The 18,851-nt window shown below is 38.5% G+C and overlaps 2 protein-coding genes and 1 long non-coding RNA gene across 3 annotated transcripts in view; all 3 read right to left on the bottom strand.

The window, feature by feature from the left end:
* The window catches only part of LOC141279842 (uncharacterized), a 190,864-nt gene that overhangs the window by 158,908 nt on the left and 13,105 nt on the right, over nucleotides 1-18,851 (bottom strand). The window lies entirely within an intron of this gene.
* Nucleotides 296-18,851, bottom strand: part of LOC135771611 (uncharacterized) — a 28,180-nt gene continuing 9,624 nt past the window's right edge. Inside the window, exon 2 of the mRNA XM_073815453.1 lies at nucleotides 296-3,706. Coding sequence (XP_073671554.1) covers nucleotides 2,382-3,706 — 1,325 coding nt within the window. The 3' untranslated portion in view covers nucleotides 296-2,381. The remainder of the gene's footprint in view (nucleotides 3,707-18,851) is intronic.
* Nucleotides 9,661-10,526, bottom strand: LOC135771779 (uncharacterized). The gene is made up of 2 exons (XR_010543047.2): nucleotides 10,065-10,526; nucleotides 9,661-9,755 (listed from the first exon to the last, which is right to left on the bottom strand). It is a non-coding gene; the product is annotated as an uncharacterized lncRNA (long non-coding RNA).

Raw genomic sequence — 18,851 nt, 5'->3', positions numbered from 1 at the left:
TAAAGAGCTGCAGCGCCTCCTGCTGTACTGGAGACAGAAGACGCTCACTGCTTTACAATGGATTTAGCAAAACAACTATGCGTCTTATTTATGGACAGAAATCACCACAAACTATTGTATAAAGTAATGACTAAATGAAAAGAAAGGGTGGGGAAATAATTGCTGAAGAATAAAGACAAAACATCAAGCTTTTAAAGTCATAAAGGATATAGTAGGACAAAGAGATTATGATCAGATTAAAAATACAAACACATTATTTTCACAACGTTGTATTTTTTATGGTAATGTGCGCCACAACATTTTAAAAACTTTTAAAAACCACACCCTAAAAAAAAAGGATGTTTTAAAAACATTTTGAAATACCTAATTGGCACATTTTCTCTAGGTAGTAAAAAACGTAAATCACATCTGTTCACTATGAAAACAAAACCTGACCAAAATGCAACATTTGTAAGACGTTTTGTGTTAAAATGTGTTAAAATAACCACCTTAGAATAAAACTTTAAAAGAACATCATGACCAAAATCAGGGCCGTAGCTAGAGAATTCTGGGTCCCCTGAAAAAAAAATATAAACTACAAGTTTCTAAGCAGTTGCACACATCTAAATGCTTTTTGGCATTCAGAAATAGACCCAGATAGATTTCAGCCTACTAATACTTGCACTGAATCACCAATTTCACATGTATTTTGTGTATTTTTAAAATACAAAATAGGGCCTACTGTATTTGTATTTAAATACATTTTTCAAAACAGTATTTTGTATTTGTATTTGAAATACATTTCCATCTATTTATGCCCATCTCTGCAACTAATACAGTAACAAAAGATAAGAAATTGTCACATAATAGTAAATACCATTTTAGTGACCAGCAATATAATAGCTTTTTCAGTTATTCCAATAGTTTTATTAGTCTGTTATCAAATTCTTGAAGTAAAAATTCAGAAATGAAAAAGAATGCAGTCAAATGTACAAATCAAACTACTCAAATTACTCAAGTGTCCTTATTTTGGATGACGATATTATGGCACTGTATTAGTACAGTGTGTTGTACTCATGTACTCTTTAGTGTAATAAATCACATAAATATTAGGCAGGACAGTAATGCTCATGACCTGTGTTGTGTCCCTTTATCTGATGTGTTATTCAAAACACAACAGCACTTTGACTCAGACCCTTGGCCCAAACATAAACAAATGGCCATCAACTCAAACAATAAAACAAAAGGTACCAGGGTCACAGTTACCTGGCTAATTTCTTTCATATTAAGATAAGAGACAGGAACTTGCAGGAACCCACTTACATTATCATTTACAGGACAGTTCTATTTGGTTTTGCTCTCAAACATGATGAATATATATACAATAAGATAAAGACAATGACTTAAAATTATATTTCAACAATTGAAAAGATATTGCGTTCGCTCGCAAAAAAGAGCCAGTTTTTTTGCAAACCTTGTGTTCTTATGAGTAACCACAGCACAGCGTTCAGTGTCACCTGAGGCAGTTTATTAGGCAATGGCATTATGGATGTCTGCTGTTTATAGATATAACTACTGTTATTAAAGAATTATAAAACAATAAAGCTCTGCGATGGAGGCCTTTATTTAGCTGATATCTAAAATGATAGCTACTTTTAATGAGTCAGATGTGTTAACGTGTAAACATTTAATGTTATTCTTTAAAATCATGGCCACATATTCATGAAATAACCGTTTCCTCACCGTTTCCTAGTCAATTAAAGGGGCCATGGCACAAGACTTTTTAAGATGTCAATTAAATCTTTGGTGTCCCCAGAGCACATATGTGAAGTTTTAGTTCAAAATATAATTAATTTATTATAGCATGTTAAAATTGCCACCTTGTAGGTGTGTGTAAAAATGTGCCGTTTTGGGTGCGTCCTTTAAAATGCAAATGAGCTGATAAAATTCAAACACAATAATCACAATGATGGTGGTTTGTTGCAATTAAAACTCAATTGTACTTTTTTCTGAACTTAATGGCAGTGCTGTGGTTGGATAGTGCAGATTAAGGGGTGGTATTATTATAATAAGAGCCCCTTATGACATCATTTGTGAGTAGGGGTGTAACGAATAATTGGCAAATGCGCGTTATCTCAATGAATGAATTTTAATGAATTACGGTGAAATCCCGGCACATCCGAATGCCAGGGGGCGCTCTCATGCAGAAACTCCCTTTGTGCCACACAAGAAGTAGCATTACAAACGCTATTCCAGGAAATGTCTACACGGGAATATTTATACGCTGTTCTTCAAATTGTTTCAGGTATTTTCATGATAATAAAGAATATTTTGAATGATTTTGTTTAACGAGTGTTGCTTTTTTAAATGCACATTATAAACGACTCCGACTCATAATGATTTTAAATTGATAAGGACACTGAGAACTGAGAGCATTTGAAAGGTTTTTCACCTGTATGAACTCTCTGATGGGCTTTCAAGTGACTTGACTGAGCAAACGTCTTGTCACACTGAGAGCATTTGTAAGGTTTTTCACCTGTATGTATTCTCTTGTGAATTATTAAGGCATACTGTTGTCTAAAACTCATCCCACAGAAAATACAGTGATGAGGTTTCTCTCCAGTATGAACGCTTTGATGGGCTTGTAAGTAATGTGACTGAGCAAACGTCTTGTCGCACTGAGAGCATTTGAAAGGTTTTTCACCTGTATGAAGTCTCTGGTGTAATACTAAACTGCCATGGCGAGTAAAACTCTTCCCACAAACACTACAGTGATAAGATTTCATTCCAGTATGAACTCTCTGGTGGGATTTTAAGTAACCTGACTGAGTAAAGGTCATGCCACACTGAGAGCATTTGTAAGATTTTTCATGAATTCTCTTGTGATTTAGTAATGTATGCTTTACACTAAAACTCTTCCCACAGAGACTACAGTGATAAGGTTTCTCTCCAGTATGAACTCTCTGATGAGCTTGTAAGTAACCTGACTGAGCAAACGTCTTGTCACACTGAGAGCATTTGAAAGGTTTTTCACCTGTATGAATTCTCTTGTGATTTAGTAATCTAACCTTTACACTAAAACTCTTCCCACAGAGACTACAGTGATAAGGTTTTTCTCCAGTATGAACTCTCTGATGAACTCTGAATTGAGATGATTTAGAGAAGCTCTTTCCACAGTGATCACAGACGTAAGGTTTCTCTCCAGTGTGAACTTTCTCATGGGCTTGTAAATAACTTGACTGAGCAAACGTCTTGTCACACTGAGAGCATTTGAAAGGTTTTTCACCTGTATGAAGTCTCTGATGAATTTTAAGATTGGATTTGGTTCTAAAGTATTTTCCACATTCAGTGCAGTAAAAAGGCTTTTCACCATTGTGTATCCTCATGTGAACATTTAGATCAGAGGAAGAGACACAAATCGTCCCACACTGCTCACAGTGAAACTGCTTCTTCTTCTTCTTCTTCTCTCTGTGGTCTTCTGAATGAAGTTTCTTCTCTTGTAAGGTAGTAAAGCTGATCTCAGATCTGGTGAAGAGTTTCTGTTCTGTGTGTTTTCTCTCATGTCTCTCTAAATGTCTCTGTGAGCTGAATGTCTTTCCACAGGTGATGCAGGAAAGAGTTTGTGCTGTCAGTCGCTCTTTTGATGTTGAGGACGTTATTTCTATATCCAAACATGAATCACTCTTCACATCTGAAAGAAACATGAAACAATTAAATTGTCTTTTCACTCTTATTTACACAAAGAAGGATGAAGAATTGAGATTCTGTATCTTTTTCTAGATTCACACATATAGACAGAAGACAGATGTCAGTCCTGTTATTACAGCTGGGTCATTGGATGGGCATGAGTAGTCGATTGCTCGAGTACTCAAACGTGGCATTGATGATCAATCACGAAAAAGATGATCATGTGGGTTTATTTATTAATTAATTTATTTGTGATTATGGCGGCATTTGGATGTCTGGTTAGCAGCATTACAAGCGCCTGTGGTAGTAAAAACTGGGTGCGTGTTTGACGTTGTGTTGAGCTTTGCATACCGGCCTATAACATCAGTTACGTTAACATATCGATTCAAAAACAAACAGATAAAAAGTCTCACTAGCTTACCCGCGCCGCAGCAACCGCCGACCGCGCAATGCTGTGGAGCCGCATCACTGAGGCACTATGGTTTAAAAGGATGTCCTGATTTTGGGATTCACTTCTGGCGCTTTTCCATTGCATAGTACCCCACGGTTTAGTTTAGTTTGGGTCGGGTCTGCTTACTTTTGGGAGCTTTTCCATTGGGTGCAGTACGTAGTACCCGATACTTTTTTTCGTACAACTTCGGTTGGGGTTCCAAGCGACCCGAGCTGATACCAAACGTGACGCGAAAACACTGTAGATCACTGATTGGTCTGAGAGAATCGTCACGTCATCGCTATAATGTAAATATTAGCTTTAGCTTACTGCTAGCTTGCGCTGTCTCAAGCAAACATGTTGTTATCTGTGTTCTGCTATAAGTTTCCAAACACCCTTTTAGCGATGAAAAACATCCGCAAGTTGAGAATCCGGGACACCATAACAGTTTTTTCCAGACTTGCAGTTTGTGGCGGCACATTTGCGACGTGCACGTCCGCATTATATATGCTTAAATGCAACTTGAATGAGGCTCAGCGGAGCGCCGTCGACTGACGCCACGGGTCGGGTGTTTGAACAGAAACTGTCATGTGAGACAGAGGTAGTTATAAACGCGATGTGCAAACATCTATTTGTGGTGGCCAATTTTAATTTTGTGGCTGACTGAGAAATAAATGAATGTATGGGAATGTACAACAACGCTCTCACGTGTATGATGTCACAGCAGGCAGCGCAAATATAACGACACGCCTATAATCCCTCCCACTCCGAAGTGATAGTGATACTAAACTCGATGGAAAAGCTAACCACGCCAAAGTAAGGTGAGCTGACCCGACCCAAACTAAACTAAACCGTGGGGTACTATGCAATGGAAAAGCGCCATTCGATAGGACGAATATACAGTCAGTCAGATGCAAAACAGCGCTGTCGCAAGTTCCCTTATATCATCTCATGTTTAAACATCAAATGTCAAGAGATACCAGGGAGCCATACGAGCATACATCCTGACTGACAACAGGTGAGAGGATGACACGACGCTAATCGCTAAAAATATAGCAAAAGCTGCTTCATGTTAACAAGCTCGTGCTTTGGCTGGACGTATTTTAAAGCGCGCTGTTATGGTGCACATCCACAACAAGAGTTAAACTTTCTGTCTAGTACATAACTTAGTTTTAGTTTTCAGATATATGCACGTTGTATAATACATTTATGTTGTATAAGGCTTAATATTATGTAGAGAGCACCATATAGAAAGCGCATTAGTTTGTGTTTATTGATCCTTTAGTTTCACTTCATCACGCAGCGTTTCCTGTTAGAGGTTTATGTTAAAAACATTTAAGTAATTAATAATCTAGCATGTTCTTTATTCTGTCACAGTTTCTTCAAAATTAAGTTTATTTGAGTGTTTAAATATAAATATTTTTAGTTTCACCATGACGTATACGCTCCGTCCATTTAATTGCCCCGCCCCCAGTTAATCGAGTACTCGTTTTTTAAACCTATGGATTAATCAGAATGAAAAAAAGGCATAAATGCACATCCTAGTCATTGCACATCAAATAAATCAACACAAATAAAACTTTTTGTTAATATTGTAGCATATGGCTGGTGCTATAACTTTGTGATCTGATTAAAGTTGCAATATAATATATATATATATATATATATTTACCGGGGTTGGTTGTCACAATTTTCACTCATGCATGAATTGCTCATCTTCAAAAAATCTTTCAGCAATTATTCCTATATGAAATGAAACTTTGGAGTATTGGCTTTAAATGTGTATACTTTTTAGTTTTAAAATGTATTGTAACAGGAATTAATTAACCATCAAAGGCACTTTGACACAATGTGACAACCAACCCCATCACGGGGTTGGTTGTCACGGGGTATGGGGTTGGTTGTCCCTATAAAGGTTCAATAGGATTTCAGTGATAAGATCTGAAAAGATAATGCGGAACTTTTTAGTTTTTTAAGCTAGAAACTGCAAATAAGTTTTAATATGAATACCAACCCTCTGATAGTTGTCATCAATGCCCATTATGTTTAAACAATGGGATTAAAGTGGGTGATCAGTTACTTGAATTGTCTACTGTGTTGAGAAATAAAATGAAATAATTTTTAAGTGTTAAAACCTCTTTATTTAATGCTTTATTTTATTTTAACAGCAAACAAAAACAGACAAACAGTCTTAAAAGGTCTACATGTCCAATACTCACATGTGACAACCAACCCCGCAAGCTATGTGACAACCATCCCCAACTGACTTGCTGCTAGCTGCCACATGGCTTTAACTTGACAGCTAAAAGATGACTAAAAATAAAGCTACTACTTTTGGCTTTTTAATAATAATAATTCCTTACATTTATATAGCGCTTTTCTCAGTACTCAAAGCGCTTTACATATGAACGGGGGAATCTCCTCAACCACCACCAATGTGCAGCATCCACCTGGATGATGCGACGGCAGCCATATTGCGCCAGAACGCTCACCACACACCAGCTTATTAGTGGAAAGGAGACAGAGTGATATAGCCAATTAGTATGAGGGATGATTAGTAGGCCAATGGGCAAGTTTGGCCAGGATGCCGGGGCACACCCCTACTCTTTTTCGAAGGACATCCTGGGATTTTTAATGACCACAGAGAGTCAGGACCTCGGTTTAACGTCTCATCCGAAGGACGGTGCTTTTTTGACACTATAGTGTCCCCATCACTATACTGGGGTGTTAGGACCCACACAGACCACAGGGTGAGCACCCCCTGCTGGTCTCACTAACACCACTACCAGCAGCAACCTGGTTTTTTTCCCAAGTGGTCTCCCATCCAAGTACTGACCAGGCTCAGCCCTGCTTAGCTTCAGTGGGCAAGCTGTCTTGGGCTACAGGGTGATATGGCTGCTGCATGTGTGTTTTGTTTTTTAATTAATAATATCCTACAAGATCTCAACACAAAAACAACACCAACATAAAAATTTACTCTGACCCATGAAAATAAAAAATTGTCTCCTAACCTCAATGTTTTTGTGTCTGCTCAGCAAAATTACAACTGCAAATGAGTAAGCTATTAAAGGCTAACAAATTGATATCAAAATTGTACCACAGCGCAATATAGTATTTCTGGAATAAGCAGTGTGACAACCAACCCGTGAGACAACCAGCTCCGGTCTCCCCTACAATAAGGTTTTATTTGTTAACATTATTTAACTATGTTATTTAATCATGAGCTTAATGCATGCACTGCATTAATTAATCATATGTTTATTTAAACAATTACCAAAACAACTTTTGATTTGTTATATTTAACGAACTAACATGAATATTAACATTCTATAACTTGACCAAAAAGCCCTCGCGAATGCGATGACGTGTTAAAACTCTAGTTTCTGTCTCCGCGACCGCGAATGAATGTGCATAGATAGATAGATAGATATTACTTATTATAAAAGCTACAAATATTTCTGCATCATTATGACCAGTAATTTTAGGAGAGGGCAAATCACACCAAAATAGCTTTAAGCATTTAAATATGACCTTCGGTGTCTCGTCTCTTGTCTCCGCCCCATCTTCTCCCTGTTAATAGTTTAATCATTAGTTCATTACCCTCACTCGTTTTCTCCTTATCCTGTTTAGTTTTTCATATTTAATGCCATTGTGTTCTTAGTCCTGTGCTCGTCTATTTTGTACTGTTACTGTGTGATTCTGTCTAGTGTTAGAATCGTAGTCAAGTCTAGTTTAAGTCATCTGTCAGTATTCCGTGTTTGTTCTGCCCCCATGTGGGCTCTTGTTTTGTCTGTGTTATAATAAAGTGTTTTCTGTTCACCCCCGTCATCGCCTGCGTTTGGGTTCATCCGTCCTTGTTTCTGACAGTTTCACTTTGTAGCTTTTTTACATTTGATGTTGTCAAAGTAACTTAAAAGTAAAGTAATTAGTAATTAGATTACTTTTTGCATGTAGAAATCAGTAATGTAATCAAATTACAATTTTAAAGTAGTAATTAATAATTTGTAGTGGATTACTTTTTTTAAGTAACTTACCCAACACTGCCTATGATATATAGATGTTTTAGTTTGATTTAGGATGTGCTGCTATCTACATGAATCACAACTTAATAATTTAAACCATTCATATTTGGTATCAAACTGTTAATTTCTTCTTCATGATAAATAGGTAATTTTTTTGTTCCTTTTTTGTTTAACTCTTTCCCCGCCATTGACGAGATATCTCGTCAACAATGTTCCCTCTAATTTTTTTCAGCACTGAGCAAATAATTTTTTTTCTGAGCACACATTTCAGTACTGTGAGGAATTCGCAACCACACGACCTGCCGAAAATGAACACGAGCCTGCGTTAACCATAGGAGATTCAAAGAGATGACAGTGTAGCGTGTAATAGGGTTGTTGCGGTGACAGAATTTTCCCACCGGTTAATCAGCGCGTGACAAACCCGGTTTTACCGGTTTCACCGTGTGGGAGGGGCTTATAAATCCACAGAAGTGCGCATTTTACTTTCACTTTTGAGTTAGATGCAACTGTTGTTTAAATCCAGCGCTTGCGTACGCTGCGTTAAATCGCGTATGAATTTGTGTGCAAATGTGAGTGCAACAGCTGGTTTAAGTGCTTGAGTCAATGTGCGCAGGTACTTCTGACAGAAACCCGCCAGTCCCAAGCAGAGCAACCGGCTATTCCTCCATAAAGCGCTGCTTGAATGATGGGTTTATTATTATTCTTAAGGAAAAACACAACAACAAAACGATCTCGCCTATATTAAACATCATATATGTATCTTATAACAAAAACGAGTAAGCACGCGGCTTCTGCCATCGTCTGCTCGCCACAGTCTGACAGGAATGAAATCTGACACCCGCAGCCGCTGCTCTGTGATGACGCGCGTTCAGCTCCACTGGATTCAGCCAGCAGACACATACAGTTGTAAGTGTTTGCTCTCTCTAACGAAACTAAATGATTTAATTACAAGAAAATATCAAAACGACGGTGAAAGACGGTGTCGCGGTGGGCAAGTGATCTAACCGGTGAGAGGCTGAAGCACCGGTAATCACCGTTTCACCGACTATCGCAACAAGCCTAGCGTGTAACGGGGTTTAGTGTATACACACGTATAATGTTCAATGTGGGCCTGTGTATAAATCCCAATACATGTAATTAACACTCTCTTTGAATTTACCAGGTACCTGGGTTTAGCAGATTAAACCGTTCACCTCAAGCTAAAGATCAGTTCTCATATACTACAGTGCAAATAAATAAATAAATAAAATACTTGTAAAAGTGTAACACTGTTTCATTTTGTTTGTAATCCAAATTCATGATTCACTTAAATGACTCTGTTGGGTTGAATTCATGAATCAATTGATTCGGTTCAAAGGACCGTTTGTTCCTTTATATAGTTCAAATAGTTCAGTTCAAAGTCAGTGTCCTTTAAAGAAAATCCAAGAAAATACGGAAAATGAAGTTTCAGCGAATTCACGTCCTAGTAGTTGTCCGAAACAAAAAGGAAAAATATCCTCCTACCAGTTCTGATGAATTCAAAGCACAGCTCTGGTTGGCTCGCCTTTTTGTATACACCTTCACTTAATTGTCTCGCGTGTCCAAGATGGAGCAGGAGAACTTTACAGATGTTCGAAATTCTCACAAAAAAACCCAGCCTTGTAAAAACACAAGGCAGAACAGTAATTAATCTTCAGTTCAACAGATTTATCAATAAGCATCATGTAAACATTTCAAATAACAACCTAACTCAGGGTTTCAACACTTATTGAACATATTGACACTTAAAATTTTATTTTTTAATCACATTTACGTTACTTGACTGTTAACTTTCAAATGTAAATAGCTTCAGCTCGTTCGTTATATACCAACGGCCAATGTAAACAAACTAATAAAACTCATAGTTTGCTGCCAAATTTGCAACACTTATGCCACAATGTCAAGTTAATATTTAGAATATAACTCACCAAAGCATACATTTTAACTTCTTATTTAAAAGAAGAAGTTCATTCGCAGTGTTTTGATGCTCTGTGATTCTGCATCTGCCTCCGTTCTAATTCTCTATTTTGCTCTCTCCTCACTCTAGCGACAGCTTTTCCAAGTTATCGCATCACTTCAGGAATCCAATAATTTGTTTTAAATCACTGTTTTGAATCTGAACTTTTTCCTCTTAATAAATATTTTAGTTTCTTGAGATCGACCCGTGCAGCTGCTCATCTGGCTCGCTCTCACTCTGTGCTCGTGCGTGCTGGCAGCGTCACTGTGTGAACTGAATGCGCTGCTACCATTGGCTCATAAAAGTGTCTGTCACCGTAGCAAGATCAGCGATTGGTTGAAAGTTTCTTCTCCTTCTAGAACACTCGCCTTCTCTCTCTCTTAATTCTTTTACAACAGCAAATGCATCAATGTTTATGTGCGGTCTGAAAAATGTGCGCGGTCTGTAGTGTTGTTTTTGGCAGCCTGTTTTCATTTTAGTTTTAGTCTAGTCTTTGTGTCAAGCTGTCATTTTAGTTTTTATTAGTTTTAGTCACGTCATACTCTTTTTAGTCTAGTCAAGTTTTAGTCGACTAAAATTCTTGCCATTTTAGTCTTATTTTAGTCAGACTTATCCATTACTATTTTAGTCTAGTTTTAGTCGACGAAAACTGATGACATTTTAGTCTAGTTTTAGTCAGTGAAATTGTATTTAGTCTCTTTTTAGTAATGCATTCTATTTAACCCATATAGTATAATGACCTAATAGTATTATAGACAAAACAATATTTTCTTTTAGCCAAACCCATTTCAAACAAAAGTTATATTATTGTTACCTTATAGACCCAAGAATACATCCATTCCAGACATGGAAGATGCTCTGATTTGAATAGATATTTATTTTACTATCCTCTGAGTGAGTGACTTGACTGTTCGTAAGAGTCTACATAAAAGTCTACATAATCAAAACAAAAGTAGTCTAAGCAAACACACACACACACACACAAGGTCAAATGGGTCACACACAACTATAGTATGTGTGAGAATAGAAATATGCTATTGTTAACATTTATTATTGTATTTTGACAGCAGCACAAACTACAATCATACATATGTAATTATATTTTATAGTTTATATTTCTGCATCTGTACGTTACCACCAGTGTACCTAATGGACTTTGGCTTAATCTAATGTGACAAAGCTGATCTTAAATGTCAGTATAAATCCAAGCGATTTTGGAGAATTACTAAATGTTTTTCTTGTAAGTAAATTAAAAGTCAGCTTTAAGAAAACATCAGATGTCTATTAAGAAAAGCAAAGTTGGTATGTATGATTATGTTCTCAACAGTACAGGTGTTTGATTGATTTAATACTCAAGTATTCAGCGAAGTATGTTTTGTTTATTTAAATAATAAATAAGTGTAGTTATTAAACATATACAAAACAACGAATGTCTTTAGCATAGATATATTTACAATGTTTCAAAACGCAACGCAGCACAATGTCATTTAAACAACTGTTACATGATATAAATTTGTACATTGTTATACTGGTGGTGTCAGCAATCAAAGCTATAGATTTCAACAGGCTTGTTGAACTGACCTGAAAGTGATGCACGGGATTTATTTTGGACTTTTCTTTTACATTTGGAGCCAGAATGCTGCATCTTCCGGGTCGGAATCGCCGCGCGGCTACAGCGTTTATCGTGTAGTGGAAGCGTTTTGTGCAGCATTTAGTGGAAATGTGTTTATCTTCAACAGCGACTGCCATGAAGAGTCGTGTCCGTAAAAGGGAGAGGATCTTAGGTGCACGAGCAAGGCTTGTGGACCAACTCCGCTTCACCTCTATAGCCGCCCCCTTTTCTCCGCTTTCCGCATGTCGTGAGGTTGCCGCGTACACTGTTTGAAATGCCCATTAAAGGCCCGGGTATACTTTTTTTCCGCGTCCGCGTCCGGCTCGCGCGCGCACGCGTCCGCGCAGCTTTCCGGGTATAGTCCTCGCGGCTACACGCGGATGGCCGCGTTCGACACTATACGCAATACATATGATTTCTTATTCAAATTATTAGTCTAACAGGCTGTCAGGGCAGCACTGATTTGGAGACATTTACAGTACATTATAACATTAGGATAGGTGAAGAAAAGTAACTGATCCACCATTGCAAACACAGTTTAGAACAAACAACAAGACAACAAAGAACAGGAATCAAACAAACATGCTCCAGAGCTTTCTGTTCTTGGAAGAAGTAAAAGTTAAAGAAGAAAAACGATAGTGTGTGTGCAAATGCTGTCTATTTCCTTTGTATAATTGTTTATAGTGGAGTGTCCTGTCTAAATATTTTCATGCGCATGCGCTGTCGTACGCGGACTGTACGCGCACTGTCCGCGCGGTCTCAAATTTTGGGCTGCACGCGGACGGTCCGCGCGGCCGGCCGCGGACCCTCCTGATGACGAAAATGACGTCATGCGGACGGCGCGCATACGCGGACGTCCCGAGTATACTTTCGGCTTAACGTGCAAATGGTGGCGTATGATATCAAAGCATCGCGAGAGCAGACTGCTCCGCATGCTTTCTACTCACTCTCGCGGTACTTTCATGTTTTGATTGATCTACGCAGCGCCAACAATACACGTGATCACCTGCAGTCAGGTGGTGGGGGCGCGGAGATGCTGAGATGGGTAAAAGACGAAATAACGTTATAACATTTCGTCTCGTTTTGGTCAACGAAAATGAAGAGACATTTTAGCCTAGTTTTTATTTTGTAAACCACTTTTAGTCTCGTTTTTATTCGTCAACAATATTGCATTATACATTTTATTATAGTCATCGTCACATGACCAGCATTTTCGTTACGTCTCGTCTCGTTTTCGTCACGTGAAAAAGGTTCGTTGACGACTATATTTCGTCATACTTTTCGTTGACGAAAGCAACACTAGCGGTCTGACAAATCTATTGCGCGGCCACTTTGGCTGGCCTGCGCGGCCGCGCACGCGCGCAGCTTAGAGGGAACATTGCTCGTCAATCAAGAGAAAACGCTTCCCCGCCAATGAAGAGATTTTCCGTCTTTCCGCAATACCGCTATTATCCACCAGGTGGCGCCCTTCCGCAACTTTTTAAACCCGGAAGAATTGCCCTCTGGCAAGCTGCTGCATGTCCGTGTCTGTTTTCAAGGTCGCTCTGAATGGGATCTCTATGAAAAGTCTGTCACAAAAATGGATTTATCTCTGCTTTTTGCTCAAAATGTGGTGTTTTTGCAGAAACCTACCCATATTCAAAAGCTGATTACAAAATAACTACTCAAGGTAGGATGAAACGTTTTTTTTTTTTTGAAAGCAGAGGGTCTGTTCTTTCATTTGGTATATTGTATGTTCATTTATTTGAAGAAGAACATTTTCTGGAAGGCATTAAACTTTGGTGAAAATCATGAAAAACGCTGGCGCTGGCTGGCAACTTTTTTAAAAAATGCTGGCGGTGAAAGAGTTAATAATCTGAACTAGGGATGCACCGATATGTTTTTTTTTTGCTGATAACGATTTAAACAGACCACATTTGGCCGATACCAATATTAAACACATATACAATACTATACTATATTTAGAGCGGACGATGCAGACCGCGCTGACAGCTTCGGGCCAATCATTACGTTTTAATACAGGTGAAGCGATAACCCCCGCATTGTAACGGACGTTTCTACACACATGCTGCTTAAAAGTCGAGCACACCTGAAGTTAACATCCACATTTCTTCACCGAAGTTGTTTAAAACAGCTTACCATCTATTTGTCGAATTGTCGACGTCCTTAGTACATTCTCTGTGAAGTCTAATGTGCAAACTCAGGTTCCGTTTGGCTTACAAATACAACACTGAGCTCGCCGGCCGCGCGGAACAGGTAACTTCCGCTTTCTCTTCAAGTTTACTGGTATTTTGATACTGATGTGTGAATGATGTCTTACTGGTAAAAAGACGGAATGGCACTGTGTGTGTGAACAGCACATTTTTGTATTTACTGGTTAATTCATTCTGTTAAAGGCACACAAGGCAAGTCTGAGTATTATTTGTCTACTAGCTCCCCCTAGTGTCTGGGAGTAAATGCGTTCTATAACTAAGACTATACGAGACTGAAGGACACCGGGTCGGATACAGCGAACTTGCAAGTGGGGTATTCTTCCTACAGACGGTAGGGGCGGGCGAGAGAGTCTTCATTCGTCATGTAATGAGTCATTTAACCATATACCGACTTACGAAGATGATTTATTAACATAAAAATGCTGCCTTGTGTCCCTTTAAATTCATGGTAATTTACCAGAATTACTGTGTGAAAGAGGCTATAATAAAAGAGGCACAAAGTAAGATCAAATTTTGAGCTACCTGATATCTGCTTCAGTCCAGCTGGCTGTCATTTCTTGTCGTGAATGTTGATCTGCATGTAAATCCCTGATTTTAAAGAGCTGAACCATAAATTCATTTTTGTGAAGACACATGCGTCCTCACTACGACACGCCCATTACGGCACTGGTTCTGCGTCTTGTTCACACTGAGGGCTTTCCGGTATTTTACAGAAATGTTACTAGGTCGTCTTTTCAGGAGCGATCCCAGAACATTTACCGTGTTAGCTTTCACGCAGAGGCTTGTCTGCCAATTTTACAAGTATTTTCTGGGACCAGAGTGTTGAGTTAATGAGGTTATACTGTATGCTATACTTGAGCTGTTACACACCAATAAAATTGTAACATTTAAAAATAGCAATATTTTTCTAGAAATACCATCTTCCATCTTTACCATCTGCCTTAAATAAGCTTGTATAGCTTTTATTATTATTATTTATAAGGTGAATAACAGGTTTTACACACCAGTAGCTTCAGTAAAGCAAAAATAGCGAAAGATCATGGAAACAGTGAACTTGAGAAAACAGCTAAACTCTTAAATGATTCTTTAGACTGTTTTTATCAACGGGATTCTAAAATGAAGAGGACAACTATAGCAGATTACAGCATACATTTCCATTGATTTCTGAGCTGTTGCAAGGTGAGAAGCTTTAAAATAGATACACTTACTGGTAGGGCTGTCACTTTTCGTTCGAAAATCGATTGCACAATCGATCGGACCAACCAAAAAAAGTTTCGAAAACGAAAATAGGCAATCGATTTTAACCAAATATGTACACTATTAATTTGAAAAGAATTAAACAGTTAAAAATATAGATGTAACAAAACTCACAAACAAGCAGAAAAAGAAAATAAATAATTCCGAAAGTGCAGTAGGTGTGCGAAAGCTAGACAGAAAATACCCAGCAATTTTACGCACCTATAGTTTCACGCTTTCAATCGCTGCATCTAGTGTTTTGCAAAGAAAATGGAGGACAACGTTAATAAACCTGTGCAACACGAGAGAGCGTCGAAATTGTGACCTTACAGGAGATAATGAGTTATGACAAGGAGCCACCCTTGCGAGCTGACAGCAACCCGCTTTTGTGATGGAAGATTGGCAGTACGAAATACGCAGCCGGCAACGAAGTACCCGAGTTTCCCTGGGACATCAGTGCGGTCGGAGTGCGTCTTCTCAACAGATGAACATATAGTGAATGAAAAGCGCTCTGCTCTTGACCCCTAAAATGTTAATCGACTTGTTTTCCTGACCAATAATTTGTAATGGCCATAGTCTTTTAGCGCATTTCATTATGCCTGCCTAGTGCCGCCTAAGTGTCGGTTACGTTTAATAAAAAAATACACAGCATGTTCTCAACTTCAAGTAAGTCTATTTAAAGTTTCATTTTTGAACAGTTGTTTGAAATGGATCGAATCATTATTTAAAATAATTTTTGAATTGCCTAAATCATAAAAGCAGCCGGTTGAAGCCCGCAGTAATGTTTTTCATTTATGGCAGCAGTCCACTCTGCATATTTTTTTTAGAGAATATTGCACTACTGTTGCTGTTTTTTATTCTGCACGAAACTTAATGACAATGAATAAGAAATATTGCTGACTTGTGCGTTTCAGGCGCTCTCTTTACATTTGTCTGTTATTTGGCGTTGAAAATGGAAACGTCTTTTTTAGACATGGAAAATCGATTTTACAATCGATTCAATGAACACTTATATATTAAAAATCGAAAACGATTTTTTCACAAAAGTGACAGCCCTACTTACTGGACTAGTTTAATTTCTTACACCCTGAAGCTATTTTGGGGATTTTCGCCTGGATTTGGCCTACCTAATTTCAAAAGCTTCCCATACCCTGGTGGTCACCAGCATACCAGCAGCTAAACACAACATATGCTGGTCTTTCTGGTATGACTGGTCTTTCAGCATGGGATGCTGGTGATAATGCTGGTTTGTTGCTGGTGCTAATGCTGGTTTAGCTGGTGCGAATGCTGGTTTAGCTGGTGCGAATGCTGGTTTAGCTGATGTTCACTAGCAAACCAGCACAAAACACAATGCTCGTTTTGCTGGTATGCTGTTTTTTCAGCAGGGTTAAAAAAGATGAATAAATACTGTAACAAATGTATTGCTCATGGTTTGTTCATAATGTTAACTAAAGAACCTTATTGTAAAGTGTTACCACAATATCAAAAGCTTCTCCCTTAGGCTAAATAATATTATCTTCATAAGACATGTCAAATTGATCAGAAACCTTTAAAATATATTTTTTACATAACTATACTATATAGTATGTAAAAAGCGCTACTATGCGTACTATATAGTATGGAAGTAGGCGTTTGGGATTCAGCCCAAGTTGCCTTAATAAAGGCCATCGATTAGGCTATTTTATATATGGTAGGGGTGTAACGGTACGTGTATTCGTATCGGACCGTTTCGGTTCAAGGCTTTCGGCACGGTGCACACGTGCACCGAAAGGCCAAATGCAATCTTTTATGTGCGCCTGTGTGGAACATAATACGTGGGTTTCCACACAAACATATGAAGTGGCGGAAGTCTCCGTGTTCAGCGCAAGTCTTCTGTCAAACATATCACATAATTCGGCCCGCAGAAAGATTTTTATTTACTTAGTTGTATATTCGTTTGATTATTGAGGTAAACATTTACGTGTTGTGTCTAAAGCGCATGTTAAACGCGTGTCAACGCGCTGTTTTGTTCTTTCAAAAGTGCGTGAGAGGATGCACGTCTTTCGTTGCTACGCAATCATGAGACATTTCTGTGACAGCGAGAATAAGGAATGCGTTAGAGGTCGACCAATTTATCGGCCGGCCGATTTTTGGCATATTTTAAAAAATCGCCCTTGGCCGATTTAGCTGCAAAATTAGGCCGATTAATATGCAGGCGTATCTGCGGGCACTTAAGCGCTGTTGTAGAACTCGTGACGCTGCCTCTTGCTGCTGCAAGCAGATCACTCCCTACTAGCTTTATTACAGCAAAATCTATTGCTTCTATGCAATTGTGGTGACCAACAAGCGATAATGGACAACACCATACGTTGGTTATGCGCATGCATAAGTCGTCTTCTCCGTGTATAGTGTATATCTGTGGCAGAATTACAGCGCCCCATACTGGTCCGGCATATATACTACATCGCTTTCAGTGGTTTCGTGTTTACAGATTTTTTTTTAGGGCAAGGAAAAAAAATGATCGGATTGGGAATGCACCAGCTTTGTGTGGACATAGCCTATGTCTTGCAGTGCACTGTCCGTGCAAAGATTAGGCTCATTTCATGTGATTAATGAGTGATGATGATCTTTGTTTGCGTGATAGAGAGAGCAGAGCCGCTCGCTATCTCCCTGCTTTTATTACTCAAAACAAAACTGACTCGATGGCGAAAGGTCGGAAGACCAAATCATGTCCACCGAGGAAATGTTTTTCATGTTGTTACAGTAACAGTTTGTTTACAGTTTTGCGCTGCTCAGCCTGGATTAGAACACAACGCGTCCGATTCGACTCCTTTGAATGGATTCGTTTGAATGAACGGTTGAAACAACAGATCTGTCCCAACACTAAACTCACAAGACGTCACTGTCAGCACAATCAGTCACTTATAGCGCCTCAGAAATGAGAATGTAAATGTGTTTAGAAAGATTTGCCCAAAATAACAGTCTCAACTAAAAAACATAAGACATTTACTATGTTAACTTTATGATGAATAAATAATTTATCAGGTCTACCAAATAAGGATTTTATTCTACAAAGCAATAAAAGTCATGGTAAAAAACTGATCAAAGATAATGACAGCAGTGTGTCAGGTAATATCTGTGTCTGATAAATGCATGGTCAGGCATGAAAACGGGTCAGGGGTGAAAGAGGTGAGAAGGGCGCTCGAGGGGCGATGTGGCCTCTGATGGGGCCACGAGGTGGGAGGACCCACCCAGAATAAATATTATGGGCTCATTAGGGAACATGCTGTAACTTAACTTATTTATTCTTCAGGCATGTGATGGGCCAAGGACAAAGAAGAAGTAAGGAACTCAACATCCCTCCACGTGCGCAGAAACAAAATTCCCACCATAACATACATGACCATTATTTCAATTCTGACGGACAATTTAGATTTAAAATGTAAACATTTGACTAGTAACAGAAACCATGTTTAATTAAATGGGTTGATAAAGGTGGAAAGCTGTAACAAGTAGAATTCCCTTACTATTTTACATCTGCAATAATTTTAATTTGCCATAATCAGACCACCAGTCACAAGGCCATACAATTTTAAGTTAGCCTTGCAATAGGGTGGACCTGAAGGCCTACATCTAATTTAAAATGACTTATTTTTACAATATAGTACTGGTTAAATGAATTACATTATGGTTTTTGAGTCATGGGTTGAATAATTTT

This window comes from Paramisgurnus dabryanus, chromosome 8 (assembly GCF_030506205.2).
Source record: "Paramisgurnus dabryanus chromosome 8, PD_genome_1.1, whole genome shotgun sequence".
Classification (NCBI taxonomy): domain Eukaryota; kingdom Metazoa; phylum Chordata; class Actinopteri; order Cypriniformes; family Cobitidae; genus Paramisgurnus; species Paramisgurnus dabryanus.
Note: the sequence above shows the minus strand (reverse complement) of the source record. Positions and strands in the feature narration are given on the sequence as shown.